At 43.3% G+C, this 17,859-nt stretch overlaps 1 protein-coding gene across 1 annotated transcript in view; it reads right to left on the bottom strand.

Annotated features, from left to right (window-relative positions):
• Positions 1-17,859, bottom strand: part of DCLK1 (doublecortin like kinase 1) — a 312,666-nt gene that overhangs the window by 70,663 nt on the left and 224,144 nt on the right. The window contains exons 5-6 of the mRNA XM_063101850.1: positions 16,873-16,989; positions 2,795-2,889 (exon numbers count right to left, since the gene is read on the bottom strand). Of these exons, the coding sequence (XP_062957920.1) occupies positions 2,795-2,889; positions 16,873-16,989 (212 nt within the window). The remainder of the gene's footprint in view (positions 1-2,794; positions 2,890-16,872; positions 16,990-17,859) is intronic.

Genomic DNA, 17,859 nt, shown 5'->3' with positions numbered 1-17,859 from the left:
GTGCGCGCGCGTGTGCATCGGGGTGGGGGCAGTCAATTCATTTTCTTAGCCATATTGCTAGGCAACACAGAAGGAAAAAATAGAAGTAGCTACTGTTTCCCAGTTTGCAATAAGAAGAGTTAATTTATTCTTTAAATGTCTTCTTTTAGCACATGCCATCTTTCACTTATTTCTGTATTTCCTGCACAGGATTATAGCCAACCATTTGAAAAGAACGTTAACCAAATGTGAAGCAGGATCTGTTTTTAGGGATATTCTAGGCCCATTTTAACTGGGAGGGGTTATCTGATGCAGCTGCCTACACACCGAGATGAAAGCTCCTCTCGCTAAAGCAGCTGGGAATGTCTCCACACACTGACATGGTACATGGATGGAGGATGTTCATTTATGGCCTAAACTGAAACTGAACCATCTTTGAATACATCCAGCATCCTGCTCAAAACATGTGCTTAATAAATGTTTTCAGATGGGGATAAACCCTTTGTCCCCTTAAAACAAATGGGATTGCTTTCTCTCTCAAGTTTGGTGCTCTTGCTGGGAGTTTAAATGGCAAAATGAAGACTCTATGAGAACCATACCTTATAGTCATTTCCCAGGGGCTGGAAATGTTAATTATATAAGCCAATGGCCATACAGCTGGATGGAAATTTTCTGCCTTGGTTTGACAAAACCATAATGAAGCAGAGAATACAGAGGACAGAAGAAGCAACTTCTAGCTTCATTCCGCCAACAAAGGGACGTTTGAGCAAAGCTTTACAGTATCCCCAAGATTGAGGTCTCCACATCTGTAGCAGGGATTCTCAATCACTCTTAATTTAATCTCAACTAAGCATGAACCACTTATATCCTGAATCTGAGTTTAATTAGCTCAAAGGCTAAACAGGGATTTCTATGCTAGATGTACAGTTGTCCCTCGGTATTCATGGGGGATTGTGTATGATTTGATAACTGCAGGGAGTTATCAAAACCTGAGGGTACTCAAATCCCTTATATAAAATGGTGTACTATCTGCATATAACCTGCACACAACCTCCCATGTATTTTAAATCATCTCTAGATTACTAATAATACCTAATATAATGTAAATGCTATGTAAATAGTTGTTATTATTGTTTTTATTTGTATTATTTTTAATTGTTATATTGTTATTTTTTACTGTTGTGTGTGTGTGTTTTTTTTCCCCCAAAGTTTTCAATCCCCTGTTGGTTGAATCAGCTGATAAGGTACCTGAGGACACAGAGAGGGCTGACTGCACTTTCCAAAGTGTGCACTTGAAGAGAATGTTCTGTGAATGAGGGCCCTTCCTGTGCTCTATCTAATGGCTGTTCCTGTAGACTGGAGCTTTTCAAGAAAAGAATGACCGCACCAGCTATCCCTCCACCCAAGGATTGGCCTTTAGGAGATTAAATGAATTCGGCCAATTCTTTGAGTAGTTCACTAATGATTCCTGGACTTGAAAATGCCAAATTAGACTTTGGCCAAAAAGAAAACCATAGTGAAAACACTCAAGAACGATTGGGTTTTCTGTCTGGAAAGAGGCAATTTTGTTTTGTTTTTCCAACTGAAGCCAGAAAGGATAACAGACATCTAGGATAACACAGCCATTTGGTGGAGACGCTGGTGCCAGATCCCAGTCTTCATCGAACAACCCAAACAAGCTCTCCCTGGTGCCAGGTGAATCAGTGGAGAAAGATAATAAAACCTGATATTTGGTGGGACAGGCTCCAAAGGGACTGAGTCCCCCTGTCTCCACTTTTAAATGGCTGACAGTTCTGGAAGTCTAAAGACACAACCTGGGCAGGAGAGTGGAGGAGAGGAGCATCCATCTGGAATGAAGCTTAAATTTATGGAATTTCAAAGTCTCATTTTAAAACACATAATAAAAGAGACCAAATTAAAGAATCCGGGATTTGAGTACAGAAGCCTCCAAGGAGCCCTTGCTTACTGCAATGTGCGGCGAGCACCGTAACAAAACCTCCAGAGTGTGCGTCTCCTGCCTCACTTCTGAAACCAGGACCACGACGGGCCTTCCATTTCTGTACCGTCCCTCTTTTTCCCTCCCTATTCCTTTTATTCTTGCCCTGGCATTACTGGAAAAGACAAGGAGTGCAGGCTGTGAGAGAATAAGACAGTAGTTTTTCCATCCTGAAAGAAGAGCTGACCCTCACCCGCTTCCTTAGCGTGGGGAAGTCAACACTGTTCCCAGTAACTTTTTCACAGGGGTCTCCGAGCTCAGCCAGTTTCTCCATTATTACATACTAGGCTAAAAATAAATGCAAGGAGCGATGAAAGAGAGGGTTCTCAGTGTGGGTTTCATTCACAAACACGTGTCCTGTGTACCCATCCCCTGCTCCATGGACCTACACTACTCAGGATCACCATTCTAGGCCATGAGACAACTACCCACCAGGATCCTCCCCTCCAGTGACAGCACCTTCTCCTTTCCTTGAGGGGCTGGTCATCAGTGATGATATCTAATAAAACTCATTACTATTAAGGCAGCTTACATACCAGTGCTAACAAAGTCTGTGCATTCAAATCAAAAACGGGGGTACTTAAAAGTGAAGCAGCAAATGTACGTTCTTCTCAGAGTTAAGGTTTGGACCAGTTTACAGAGAAATTAGAAGCCCTGAGTTCCAGCTAAACCATCACAATAAGAAGTGACCCACCATTGGTCACCTCTTGCCCTCTCTTGGGTATTACCTAGAGACAGGCAGCACTAGTCCTGGCACCTGTGCCACTCTGCACCCAGGCTCAGATAGCTCTTAAACAAGGGGCTGGCTGAATTCCTTACCCTCTGCTTCCGCAGGCTTCCTGGGCTGGTGGGTGACGGGCTTGGCGACTTGCCCGAGCGTGGAGTAGAGAGCTGACTACCAGGGGTTCCATTAACTAGAAACACAAAGAATCACACACAGAGAAAGATGGCATGTTAGCGAATTCTCATGACAGATCATCATCTCAGAGAAATAAACAATTATAGAGGGACATCTGCTCATATCTTAGACACCCTTTTATCTGTATCATGAAGAAAAGCCTTGGGGAGTAACCTTCAGAAATTCACTGCTTTGTTAATCCTGTGTTTAATATAGCAGCAGGTTATGTAATTTTTTACGGTGTACTTTTCATAACTTTCCTGATGAATTTATTAATGATGCCTTTAACTGTGCCAACAGAGATTTCAGAAATGTGTTTTAAGTCCTGAGACATTTTTAACAGGATTCATCCTAAATTCTTTAGTTTAGCTGCCCAGTACTACCCAGTAGTAGTAGATATTAGCCCAGCTCACAAGTGATATTCCCAGTGACTTGATAAACCAGATCTCTGTATTTTTACAATTAATAACTTGCTTCTAGAAGAAGTTCCCTCATTCACTTGTGCCCTGTCCATCCCCCTAACCTGATTCAGGACAAAGCAATTCGCCAGAGACACTCAAGAAACCTTAAAGTTTGCTTCAGCTGCTACAGAAATTAAAAGCCACTTTCTAACAGGCTCAAATCACTGGAGTTCACCTGATTCTCAAGAGTTTTATATACCATTATCGCTAAACTGAATGAAAGCCACAAGAACTCAAGTAAGCAGTTCTTTTCTCTAAGTAACAGCACCTCTAAGAGCAGATACAACACTTCAAGACGTGATGTTAAAGATATATTAGGTCCCCTCTACTTTACCTGTAAAAATGACAACATTACATACAGTTCCACAGTCAGTGAAGCAGAATTAGCCAGGAGACACACACATTCCTGAGGGTGCATGATAAACACTTTGCACGAGGGACAGCGAGAATGCATTTCACTTACCTTCTATGAGTTCTAACATGGACACAGTCTTAGAGTTTGACCTGACAGTAGCAAGAAGCGAAATCTCGTCTGCGCCCTAAGCCGAGCACCGGCGGAAACGGGAGGCGGTGGGATTAGTACAGGATGGCTAAGGCTGCTCCCAGAGCAGGCTGACTGAGATGCAGGATTCATCAGCAGATGCCTTTTCTGCGTAAGCCTGACGTCTTCCTAGCAGCAGTGGGAGGTGCGGGTTCTGTCTTAGGCTACATCAAAGGTGTCAATTAAGCCCCATGCCAACGCGGAGCCACCGAAACCCCCTCCAGACAACACTCACTCCCGGAAGCGCCAGCCCTTTCAGTCCTTTGCACTGAATCATAATGAAGTGCCTCTGGGGGCAAGAGACCCAATGACTCATCTGAAAATCAGAATGACAATAACTCTTCTAAAGCCCGTTAAAGCTCAGGTAATGAGGACACCCTCACAAAATGCAGGGGCAAGGTACAATGTTTATTGATTTTTCACACATGATGTTTTCACAAAACTTCTGGCCCAGGAAAGTGGGAAGTTCCTTGTTTTGTCATCTCCTCCAAAGACCTTAGGAAATGTCACATACCCCATGCTGCACTAATTTGTAGTTTTGCCTTTGAAATGTATTTGGTGAATCCTTCCAGAAAAACCCCAAAACTATTGTTTTTTTGTTTTTTGGGGTTTGGGGGCATAGTGAAATGGAAAGTGGAGAATGCTTTAATTTGCTTGCATGCTACAGTCGTGTCTTTGCTGAATAAGCTTCATGCTCAGCCTCTCACACTGGACTTCCCAGCCAGTGACCTCTGAGCGTAGGGCTCAGAAATGGGCAGGGCCTTATGAACCGTGGGCAGAGACAGAATCCACAGTTCATAAGTGAAGAGATGCCCTGCTGGTTGGCTGGAGAACATGTTTTCTGAATGTCATCTTTTCTTTGCCCACTTCTATTTCCCTTTATGTCTTTACATCATACCTGGAGGCTACACAGATTGGGAAAAAATGAGCAAATAGGGGAGCAAACAGTATTGACACATTTTACTTTGGGGACTCTACTCTCATCAAGCTAATAGAAAATAAAGAAAAAGAGAAAGTGGATTCACAGGAAAACAGCCTTAGGAATACCTTGCTTTAAAAAGCAAAGCACAACAACAAAAAGCTTGTACTTAGTGAGTGAGTACCCATTATGTCTGTGTCCCAGTTTATAGAAGATTTACTCTGGATGCACCAGTCAATGCACTTAAACCTTTTATACATGAGCATATATATGTATTTAAATGTTAAGCCTTAAACATATATTAAACCTTTTTATATATATGCATTTATATTTATATGCATTTATATATGCATATATATGTATTGTGTATATTATCTCATTTAACTCTCACAATAACTCTACAGGGTAGGGCAGTATTATTTCCCCCCATTTCACAGATGATAAAATTGAGGTGTAAAGATGAGCAATTTGATAAGCAAATATAGGGCTGACCCTCAGATCTAACCTAGGCAATCCGAAACCTACACTCTTACTACCACCTTCCCTTCCTTGCCAGCCTTCCAGCCTACAGAGAAATCAGAAAACTGATCCAGTAATTACAGTAAAGTATTTTCAGAGAGGAAGAATTCCGTGTTGCTATTGGAATCATAATAACCAACGGGGACAAGGCTGGCCTATACCCTACAGAGGGGGCAATGGCTAATGGAGGTGGCCAGGTAAATCAGGGAAGGGTGCAATGAAGGAAGTGTCCCAAGCCCAGGGGACCTTCTGTGTCAGGGCTGGGCGTGGGAGAGGGAGCCATGAAGGGACCTAAATAGGCTGGCAAGGCAGGTATGTAGAGTTGGAGGGGGAAGAGTGTTATACATGAGGATGGAGGGTAGGCGGGGGCTGCAGCGGGTGCCGGGCTTTAAAATTCATGTTATGCAGTTTGGTTTTTATCCAAAGACAATGAGAAGCTATTGAATGATTTTAAGCAGGAACCACGGATCAAATTTGCATTTTAAAAGCTCTCAAGAGCTCTTGTTCTGTCAAGAATGGGCTAGAGGGGAACAGTACTGGGCACAGGGATGTCCCTCAGGAGAATGTAGAAAATGTTGAGGCAGGAGAGAGTGGGGTGCATTTAAGGGTCCTTCAGAGACGATGGTGTGGCTGGTCTAGGGTAATACAGTGGGGGTGGAGGTAAATGGAAACATTCCAGAGAGATTTAAGAGATAAAAAAATACAGGACTTGGTAATTGGTTGAAGAAGATGAAGGCTAAAGGGGATCGATTTTGGAAGTACGCAGATGGTTTGGACACTTTGACCTGAAGTGTTTCATGTGATGTCAATTCTGCAATATAGGTTGGTGTAATTTCTCCTGTTTTAGATGAGAAAACTGAGGTTCAGAGGAGTGACTTGTCCAAAGACAGAGCTGGAAGGTGGCAGAACCAGCACTCAGCTCAGTCATGTTTTTCCCCTGAGTGGCCTACCCTGGCCCATCCTGGCCCCTAGGGCACGCCCAGAACTCCCCCCCCCATCTGCAGGGCTAAGAATGTCTAGGTTTCTCTACCTCTGGGCCACTCAGACCCGCTTCCCTTGTTTAAAGCCACTGGGCTCAGTGCTTCCGCCTGCATTGCCATGTCTCTGGGAAAGTGCAACTCGAGGGCCGAACAAGTCACTTACAATCAAACATTTTTTGGAACACAACCTGCCTGGAAGTTGGGAACAGCCTGTATTTTGGGGGTCAGAGGTCTGTTCAAACTCTTCCTCTTGGCCACCCAAAAAAGCATTAGCAACTTCTCAAAATGAATTTTGACATCCAGAAAGCATTACACACTTTGTTGTTGAATCACTGCTGAATAAATAATTTTTTCATTAATAACATTTAACACACATATCAAGTTCACTTGTTTTTATTCTGTAACACCAGAAGTCCCTGAGTGCCAATAAAAAGGGCTTTGATACTTATTTAATAGAACTTATTAAAACTCAACTTACAAATAATATTATTTTCCAGAGGCCCTTACTAAACAATTTCATCTTGAATAGGGAAAATTCAACTTAATATGATTGTTGTTACATAGCCAAGCAGGACTAACAATTAATTATTTCAGTCTGAATTCACTAAACTTTGATTTAGTAAAGAACTCATTAGAATCACTGCCTTAAATGCAATTTTGGTTTCCTGTGCTCAGATCTATCTGGGTACATTTTCCTTAAAGCTTGTATTCCATTGCTCTACTTGGTACCTTTTGATTGAGAAATGCTAAATTTCAGGGTGGATTGGCCACAGATACCGCGATGCTCTTACATAAGGGGCCCCCAAAATGCTGCGGAGAGCTGCCTTCTACCCTCCTGGTCCCTGCCTCTGTCTTTGCTTCAGCTCAGCTGTCACCTAAGCCTATCAGGGATCCAAGGGCACATTGCTGAATACTCCTCCTCATGAAGTGTCCATCTCCACCTTTTCCTTCATCATTTCAGACAGCTGATCCACTCTCTTTTACTAATTGGAGCCAAGAATCCAGGGTTCCATTTATCAACCAATCAGAACACTTAGTACATGCTAGACTCTTTTTGGTTCCTGTCTCCAAGAAGCTTATGATTGTATATCAAAGTTACTAAAAAATTCTAGAACTTGCAAATAGTTGGCTTACTTATGCTGATTCACTGCTTTTTTAAAAGGACTTTAGACTTGTGTGTATGTTAATTTAGCAAGCCCTTTGTGGACTTAAAGGGGTTCTTCTCTTTACAGGTGCATTCCTAAAAGTCTCAGACACTAAGTGAAAGCTGAATGTTTCTAAGTGTCTGAAACTGGTCCTGAAATCAGAAATCTCCAAACAAGACCATCTGATTAAAAGGCAGGCACCTTTGGGGGCATGAAGTCCACCTTGCCACTTCCCTGTCTCTCTTAGCACTTGAGGTGGCTCATTTATTTTTGGTACTGCCCTGGTTGGGACGGGGGAGGGAACGTGTTTGCATACAAGGTGCATGTCCTGGATTCAGGATGTGGTGATTCAAGCATGTTGCTGGGGATAGCTGGCTTCCTGCCGTGGATTCTCCGTCACTCCCTAATGATGGAGGGGGCTGAGAATTCCCTAATATCTCTTTTCCATTACTTGCTATGCTATTAAGAAGAAAAAAAAGGGGGGTGGGCATACGGAGTCAACTGAGAGAAAGAAAAAAGAGACAACTCTGTAATAGGTTGGGGAAAAGGTGCTTTTTCTTAATTCTAACTTCATAGGTGCTCACCTCATAGGGGTGATTTTCTCCATGTGTCTGTAATCTCTTCTTAAACTGATACAATGGGTCCAATTCAAAGGGACTATCTACTGTGAATTATGGGAAGGAGAGATCACCAGGAAATATTTACAAAAAGGTCCTTGAACCTCAGGAAATCTAGGCAACTTGAACAGCTCTCTCAATTTATTCATGTGGTCAACATTTACCCAGTGGTTACCATGAACTTGCAGGCACTGCAGAATGTGCAAAGAACTCCTGCTCTCAGAGACCTTACAACCAAATAGGGTGGTACAATAAGTCACCTCTAACTGGGAGCCCACTCAGTTGCCACAGGACTTCAGGGGTGGGGACCCTCAACAGTGAGGTGACCAGGGAACATTTTGCAGAGGTCAGCTGGGCCAAATTTGGTGCATGGGCTTTTGACAGCTGAAGTGTAAAGGAAGACGTTCTAGGCCCATAGTGATAGGAATAAAAGTGGAAAAGCCCAGGTGCTATCTGGGGAAAATATAAATTCATTTCTCGGATGGAGACCAGGTCCAGAGAAGTGGAAATATGGCTGGAAAGGAGGACTGTGGCCAAATCAAGACAGCCCTTCCCCTGAGAACCAGGAGTCAGATTGTATTTGGCAAACAGTAAGTCATGGCAGCAAGTGGCACATCGGTGTGCAGGGCAGAGGCAAGGAGCAGAGGACAAAGGCGGGAGGAGGCCAGCTAGCAAGCAGTTTCTGGAGCCTGAAGGGCACAGTGGAGTCGTAGACCACACAGAGGCCGCATGCTGGGTGGAAAAGGAGTAAGACATTGAGGTGCAGGAGGAGCCAGGAGGACTGGTGGAGACAAACCAAATGGGGAGGTGGAGGGGGAACAGAAGTCAAGGATGATTTCAGGGTAAAAAAAATTTAACAATAAAACAGGATCATCTAGAGTCTTTTGATGTAAAATTATGGACTTTTTGGGTCCCTGTCAGCTAGGATCAAGGAACAGGCTGTGGTTATTCTGAGGGGATTAGGCACTTAGGGCAGCACGGGGGAGGGGGGATGTGGGCCCAGCAGCCCCTTCGGTCCCCACCCAACCCTCACAGTCAGGCCTGGGAGTCAGCCCTGGAGCAGCTCCCTAACGGCCCCGTGGACAACAGGCCCAGACAAGACCCCACTACCGTCTGGTCATGCCAGGGACATGCTTCCTTCCCAGGTCGCTAGTGGTGTCCTCACTACGAAGTCCTGCGACCTGCTTCCAGCTCTCGTGCTCCCTGATGTCCTCTGTCTCTCGCAGTTCTCCTGCATCTTCTGATCTGTGCTTACAGCTGCAGATGCTCCCCACGGTCCAGTCCATCTTCACTTTACAAATCTCCCAGTGGGGGAGGGGGCAGGTAGCCTACACTTCTATTACCTAAATCACTACTATATGCCGGGGTCTCCCACATACGTATTGTCAGCTCAGATCTCCTAACTTAAGCACAGTTAACTCATTCTTAATTGCCCACAGTCATTTCCAAAGCACCCACACCCCACGTGGAAGTATGCCTTACCTACCTCTCCTCATCTCTGGTTCCTCTCTCTCCCTCTGGCCTCACATCCACTTAAATTCCTAGTTTCATTTCCCTATGGAAGTCTTCCCCAATCCCACCAATGCTGTTTCAGATCTGTCCTGACGGTTTCTTTCCAGGTAACTGCAGTGGCCTCATGGAGCCTACCTGGTCCCTGGCTCCCATGTGTAGCCCTCCTTTCTACCACTGTGACACTGTTTCTAAAGCTCAGCTGTGATCTTTCATGGCCTTGCTAAAAATCCCCTTTCACCCCCTAAATCCCCTTTCACACCATCTTTTTTTACTGGACGAGCCACTGCTGCCTAAAAACGCCATATATTTGCATGTCTTTGGCCTTAACTCACATTGGGAGGGAATGCCCTCCTGCCCATTCTTGTCCTGGCAGGATTCCTCAAGACCCAACTTGTAAGTCCTTGTCTCTTGCAAGCTTTCTCAGACCCTATTAATGAGATGTCACCCCTTCTTCCTCTGGGCAGTCATGCCACTTACTGCACTGTTACAGTAAGTGGCATATATGTGTGTCTCCCAACTAGAATATAAGCAACTTTGAAGGCGAGGACTGTGGTTTAATCATTTTCATATACATGCCTGGAACACAGCAGATACTCAGGAATATTTAATTAACCTGGGGCAATAACAGTGAGGAGTGTATCAAAGCAGCTGGTGCAGGGTGCTGCCCCCAAGTAGATCGTAAGTCAAGATAATGGTTCAAAGGTTTGGAGATTCTGCTGGGGTAAGTAACTATGGGAAGGTGGTGGGTTCAAGGAAAGAGAACGGAAGGAAGGATGAGTTTTACATGTAGTAAGAAATTCTAAAGACACAAGGGTCGAATCACCAGCCTCTTGATTTTCTTGATGCATTTTGTTTTCAACAGTTCCCCTGAAGCCCCAGAGGAGAAAAGATGCTCCATTGAATGTATAAGCCCGAAATCTCTGCACTAAAGGAAAAGACTGAGCTAAAGATTAATAGCTAGCTATCTGCCTTTGAAGTTGTTTGGTATAATCAAAAGAATTTAATAAACTGGACTAGTGAGCTGATTAAAATTCTCTTGGCTTCCCTGACTTTGATTCTTGTCTTATCTGCATATATTGCATAAAATATTTTTATATAACTGTAAAAAAGTAAAGTTTGAATAGCACACACACACACACACACAAAAAAAAGGCTTCAGGATTTCCGGAGTCACATACAAATAAAGTTTAAGCCTGGGGAGTATGGAATGGTGCTTCACTCATGGTAGAAGTTCATTAACTAAGGCACCTGGCTTTTCCCTCTTCCAGATGCTCACCCTTGCATCTCTAGCACCCAGCATGGAAGGTCCATGGTGGGTTTTCAATGCATACTGAATGAATGAATGGTTGTTGCCATGAGTGTTTCTACTTCAGACTAAAGCTTCTGAATGGCAAGAAAGTGCATTAGCTCGTGCTCAAATTGATGGGTGTAAAGCACCCATTGGGGGCTTGCTTATGATTGTGTGGCTTCTATAGACTAGGATTCTGAGTAGAAGGTGTCATTCTGTGAGAAAAAGTTGGCTATCTGCTGTGATTTAAATATGGTTTTGCCCCAACAGAACTCATGTTGAGGCTTGGTCCCCGATGTAAAGGTGCTGAGTGGTAGTGGGACCTTTAGGAAGTGTTTGGGTCATGAGGGATCCATCCTCATGAAGGAATTAATGCCATTTCATGGGAGTGAGTGAGTTCTTGCTCTCAGAGGACTGGATGGGTTACTGTTGAGAGCAGCTTGTTACAAAGCAAGGTCACCCCTCATGTTTTGTCTTTTTTGCACACATCTGCTATCTGCTCTTGCATGCAATGTCATCCGCCTTGTTATGACTCAGCGTAAGGCCCTGGCCAGATACGGCTGTCCGACCTTGAGCTCCTCAGCCTCCAGAACTATGAGCTAAATAAACCTCTTTTCTTTATAAATTACCCAGTGTCAGGTATTCTGTGATAGCAATAGAAAACAGACCAAGACACTATCTATCTGAATGGGAATAAAAACTCTAAAACAAACCAAAAAAATTCCCAAAGTTCTTATAGGGGATCTAAGAAGAGGTCAAAATTTTGAAATCAGTAAGTTTCAAGGTCTACAGCAATGAAACTTCAAGATAGGTAAACATGATTTTTTTATACTTTTAATATTAAGGAAACAATATAAAGCAAAACTAAACTTTCTCAGTCTCTATTAAAATCAAGTGATGCATATTATATTTTTATTTTGGGAGATATTTTGTTATAACTTCCCTGTGCAGAAAAAGAATTTGCTTAAAAGAATTTCTCTTTTAAATTGCATATTTTACAAGATGTTTGTGCTTTAAAGACACACACATGTATAAAGACTCAACCCATATTAACAGTCTTTATGATGCTTTATACATTCTTGTTTCTTTAAAAAGCAACTAAAAGCCATTTTTCCAATTTTGTAGTGATTCTGCATCCAAGGTCTTGGCATGCAATTATCTGGGGACTTGTGATTCTTTTTGTGTGTTATTAAGGCTTCTAGTTTCTCTTTCTTCTAGGTCCATTTGACTTCTTTGGGCCTTTTCTGTTATGAAGACTAATAGTAGTTCAACAAGTATGTGAATTATTTAGGGGGCCTTGACCTCTATCCTTCTTGAGAGTAGGGGCCGTTTTCTTTCATCTCTGCATCATTAGCCCCTAGCAAAGCCTTGACACTAGTGGGCCTGCAATTGATATTTCTGATGTGTAAATGAACACCTTACATTAATAAATCACTTACAACTTTTTTATTCTTAAGAAGAGAAATGGGTAAAGGACAAAGGGAAGATTTATAGGGGATTGTTGTTCTTGTTCTAATGCTGACTTACAAAAGAAAGTTTCTGTCCACCGCTGATGTACATCATAAAATTGGGGAGAATCATTCATCTCCTGGAACACTGGTGCTGGGGGACTAATATTTAGGCTTACGTTGCAAGGTGTTACAATGCTATAAATTATAATCTCAAACCAGGTCCTGGGTTAGTTATTTCCTGGAGATCAGAATTCCAGTAATGGAAGTGAAGAGAAGTATCAAGAACTGCCAGCATGGTACGTCTAGAGCCCTGGAAGCCCCAGGTGCCAGCCCCAAGCTGCCACTCTTAGCTCTGCGACTCTGGACAAAGCAGTTATCTCAGCCCCTCCTCTGCTTTCTCATTTCTACAAACAGAAGTAATATCTTGTCTTACTTGCTTGTTGTTGGAAGATGATAGACAGATCAAAAAAGACCAGAGAGATAAAAGTCCTATGTAAACTATGATGTTTCATTTAAATATGTTAGCCATATTATTATTAATAGCAGCATGGCCTGAAAACTGAGCAAACCTTAACTTTATAATCTGCTCTAATTTCTGTACAATGTACAAAGATTTTTTAATGTTGAAAAGTGAGACTCATGGTGTTAATTGAGTTTGTGGCAATAACAATGTTTAAGGGGTGTTAAAGTAAAATCATTCACATTTGAGTCCCTGTGACTTATAAAAAAACACCAAACAGGCTATTTTAAGAAAAAATGTAGTGCAATCAATATAGAGATAATTCTCCGCTCCTTTCCACTGGTTTCAAGAGCCATAGCCGAATAAGGATGGGAGACCCAAGCCAGAACAGTGGGCCCCAAAGGAGAGGCTTCCCTGACATCCAGCAGCTGCACTCACTTGGACACCACTGGACTTCCTAAATGCTGGGCTCAGGTCACAGCGCAAGGGAGTGGTCCTGAGGTCATTGGCATAATCCGCATTTGTGACTGGGAGCTGGCTGCTCTGTAAACCCTCTCTAAATTGGAATCATCCAGAGGAAGGTGGCAAGGTTTGGCAACAAGTCAGAATCAAGAGATAGTCATTGCCTCCTACAAGCTGTTATATCATCATGAAATGGTTGTAGGTCATCTCCTCTAGGTCAAAATGTTGGAAGCTGAAAATTTTACCTGCATAAAAGGCTCACATTAAACAAAACATCATCTGTGCCATATAATTAATTTTGACCTAGAAGTTAAAGATGCCTTGAACGAAGTGTTAATTTTTGAAGAACGTATTGATTTTAGAATAGATTTGGATTCCACTTTCTTTACGGAAATGATACTGATACGGACAAGCCTAAACCTATACCTGTACTTCTGCTTTTTGTTTTGCACCTGTATTTTTGCTTTTTGTTTCACCTTTGTAACACGGACTGCCTTTTGTATCAGCTTAGCCCCTGCTGCGTGGATTCCCCTGCCGGGTGGATTCTGAGAAAACAAAACCCAAAACCCTGGAAGAGTGTAACCTATATAACCATTTGCAAGCCTGGAGTAAGGGCTCAGACTTTGGAGTGTGAACTCCTCTGGGCCTGCTGGTGTAAAAAGTCTCTGAGTTCTCCACCCCTCAGAGTGGCACTTGGTTTCTTGGCAGTCTGTCCTGTAACGATACTACCTGTCACGGCTTACCTATCACAAATGCTAAGCCCGTGCTGGTCAAATCGACCAGGTTTAACTAGAGTTTAAAGGGCTTCAGGGAAACAACAGAAAATGGAAATGTCTGAAGCAACCTGATAATTTTGAGTAATGTGTCCTATCCATTTTAAGCTTCTAAAAGGAAGAATTAGAAATGCTGGCAGTGACAACTACAAACACATTTAATACACTTGCTTATCTGCTTTACTGAGTATCTGAAATTACTTTTAGTAAATGAATATAAATCTTAGAGATGCTGAATAGAGACTATGTTACCAGTAAATTCTAAAGTGAAGTCATTGAGTACTGTATTCATAATTATCTCTTTAGGATTAGATTCATGGTTTCATTATTTAACACATACACAATAAACTTTTCAGTCTCCTACCTTTCTTGACTTAAAGGGACCTCCCCAAAAAACACCCCAAAAAACAGAAAAGAAAAAGTCCTGCCTAAACCCAGGAGCATCCAACTGCCTACAACTCTTAAAAACGAAACTATTAGGAACAACAATAACAAAAAGTTAAGAACTATAGTGAAAATTGATTCTCTAGAAATATCTATAATGTAAAAGATGTAAGAATTTGGCTAATCACCCGTTATTAGATGCCCCACCTATATCTGATATTTTTTATTCATAGTATATACGAAGAGGAAGAAGAGAGGAAAGATTAAGTAAAATTTATCAGTGTCAGAGTTGGTTTGAATTGGGGACTAATTTCATTTTTTAATATTGATTTTTATTTGTAGTGATGTTTCACTTAGTAGGGGACCTCTTTGTCCTTCACACCCTTCCATGATTGTGCTAAACAGCGAAAGTTTTAGTTGCAACAGGCTGGCTAGGCCCATGCCATCTCTCTCCCTTACTGCTCTATGGGTGTTCATCCCACAGCCCAGGGCTGTTCAGAGAAAATGAGGAATATCCTTTGTTCAAGGATGAACAGCCTTCCCACAGCTCAATCTTAACTTCTTGTTTGGTTAATGGACAAGCTAAGGTCTTCCAGGGGAGTTTCAGATGCAGCAATTCCAGGATCACTCTGTCGTTTTGTGGAGGTTGTCATCTCTGTTTGTGGGTGGTGTCTCTCTTGAAGGGAGGGGCTTTCCCCAGTATCCCAGGGAAGGGATGGTCTTCAGACAGAACCTCTCCCTTCTCCCAGGTGACTGAATCTCTGCAGCCAAGCCATCGTAGGGGGTAGAAGAGGAGTTGGCGTCTGGCCCTCTCCTTTGCTCATTGCTCTCTTGGTCTACCCTTTAAGGTACCTAGAGGTCTGCTCTTGGGCTGCAAGGGCTACAGATGGACATTGCCATTTGGCAGCGAGCAGGAAGGTAGAAAGGAAGTCATCTCTGTAAGCTAATGAAAGAAAATAGGCAAGCCATACCTTTCTCCCAGGTTATCCAGAGTCAAACGACTTTTTGTGTTTATTTCCTTTCCTAATGTTACACATAACCCAGTGGTTCTCAGACTTGGACCTGGGAAAACTCAGGCTGTTGGGCCCCAGCTCCAGAGTTTCTGACTCAGTGGGTCTGGAGAGGGGCTCAAGACTTTGCATTGCTAACATGTGCTCAGGTAATGGTGATGCTGTAGTCTGTGAACCACTATCCTTGCCCACTGTTTCTGGAAATGCGGGCCATGGACTACCTGATCAGAATCACCTGGAGTACTTGACAAAACACAGGTTTATGTCCTTAGTCAGAGATGTAGGGAAGGGGGGTGGTGAGCATGACAAACTTTACTAAGTTCCAAGTGACTCTCAGGTACTCTAAACTTGGAGTCTTATTTTAGGGTTCCATCCAGTCCAGATGAGCTATGTCATATGAAGGGAGTCCCCAGCCTGTCCTTACACGAGGAAGTGAAACACGATACTTCTCGAGTGCCAGCTGAGTTCTGAGACTTATTCCTGACTAGCTATGGTGGGAGCCAAGCTGTGGGAGGGGACAGTGGCAGCCCATTGCTGCCACCCTTACAGTGAGTGTCAAGGGAGAAGGTGGTCTTTAGGGGCTTGTCAGGGAACAGCAGTAATCAGTAAAGCCCCAGGGGGAAGGTGGCTGTTAGAGAACCCAGCTTGGGCTGAGTGGTCTAGTCTCCGGCCCAGAAAGATTTCCTTCTCAGGCAACCCCAGCCTAGAGCTTTTTTTACACTCCCCTGGGCCTGTGCTATTGAGTAAAAGAAGGCCTCCATGCGGGCCCAGAGGTCTTTCCCCCTATTTATAAGAGCTTCTGTGCCGATCCCATCAGTATTTGCATCATTTAATAATTCTCACCCAACAGTTTATATCATGTAATAAATAACTCTTCAATAGTGACATAGACCCTACATCTGAGACCAAAAAAGAAGACACTTTCTAAGTGACTCACGTCAGTTTTAAGATCAAAGGAGGGGCAGGCCAGGCTGAGGCGCTCATCTTGCGAGCCCACCTGCCATAGTCCCAGCACTAAGCACCAGAGCCCACGGGGAGACAGCCCCAGCCCAGAGTCACTGCAGCAATCCCCGCTCAGCACTGTCAATCTCACTGTTTTCAGCTCCAGAGCCAGGAAAAGAAACTGAGGCCAGAGTCAGAAGCATGTTACATGAAGGTTCAGCAAAGATAAACTGGAGACTCCTTGTAAGCCATCCCCAGGTAGAATAAATGCTTTAACAGAGACTTCTAGAGCCTGAAAAATTAAGTTCCCTAGTAGAAATGATAGATTTGTGAGCAAATCTGGGTTTCCTGAGTCTTCCCTAAGTAAATTTTTCCAAGCCCAATGCTTTTTCTTGCAGCCAACATGCTAGACTCTGGTAAATCTGCTCAACCACTCTAATGTGTTCTAAAATTATAAACCGGAATCCGCACTCTCCTAGCGCTCTGGGCTTCACACGCCCTGGCGGTTCCTACCAAGTCTGCTTTGCTGCTTTACCTGAGCTGGTTGAGGCAGGGGATTTGCTGCGCCTGGAAGGTCCTGGGCTCTTGGTGGTGCTCCTACGGGAGGATGAAGCTATTTTGGTGTAAGAAGTGGACTTCACCACTCGACATTCTGGGGAAAGAAGAACAACCGCATGTCATTATTGGAGAATGGTACATACACCAACTCAAAATGCACAATAAACCTGGAAACAGAAATGTACGACCATCCTTAGTCACACCTACTTCCTGCCAGCTCATCTATGACAATGGAACCAAGGGTCAACGGAACAAATGGCATCACAGATGAAGAGTGCTCCTCTGTGACAATGGAACCAAGAAAACAAGGAGAAAGGGCAGGGTGGGCTTCTCAGACATCGAAGCCTAGTATTCCAAGCCTCCTAGTTTACCTTCTTTACAATAATATTCTGGATAGATCGGAAGTAATAAGCTGACAAAGAGGGGCTTCTGCTGGATTTCTCTTCACCCTCGCCCTTGAATTATGTGTGTATGTGTGTGTGTTTTGGGATAAATTGTTCTCTCTTCCAAGAAAAAAGTTACAAGAAAGGGCAGCCTCATTCACCAAGAAATATGGTGACGGAAGATTCCACCCATCATGACAGGTCCAAGTTTATTGACCAGGGGGTCCTCGCAGTGATGGTTGTGGGTCTGCAATGTGTGAGTAATGACAGCATTTGCGCAGAAGAGGTAAAACTGGGGAAGAGGTGACAGTGCCCTCCCCTGCTGCCAGGGCATCATGCAAGCCTGTGCCACCAACGAAGCTGCTAGAGAGGTTGTGTTGTGTCTTTAAAATGGCTCTTGGCCCAAAGATGAGAAACAACTTTCCTTTCATTAGATTTAAACCCTCAGCACTCATGTTCATTAAATTCAGCACTTAACATCTTAAGCAGCAAAAAGCTTTGTATTTCTCCACATTGACCAATTTACGATGTTGTGCAAACCCACACATCTCATCAAGAAATCACTCTGAATAATTAAAAAA

The sequence above is a fragment of the Cynocephalus volans genome, chromosome 7, assembly GCF_027409185.1.
Source record: "Cynocephalus volans isolate mCynVol1 chromosome 7, mCynVol1.pri, whole genome shotgun sequence".
Taxonomy (NCBI): Eukaryota; Metazoa; Chordata; class Mammalia; order Dermoptera; family Cynocephalidae; genus Cynocephalus; species Cynocephalus volans.
The sequence above is the reverse complement of the archived record's forward strand: the minus strand, read 5'-3'. Positions and strand labels throughout refer to the sequence as shown.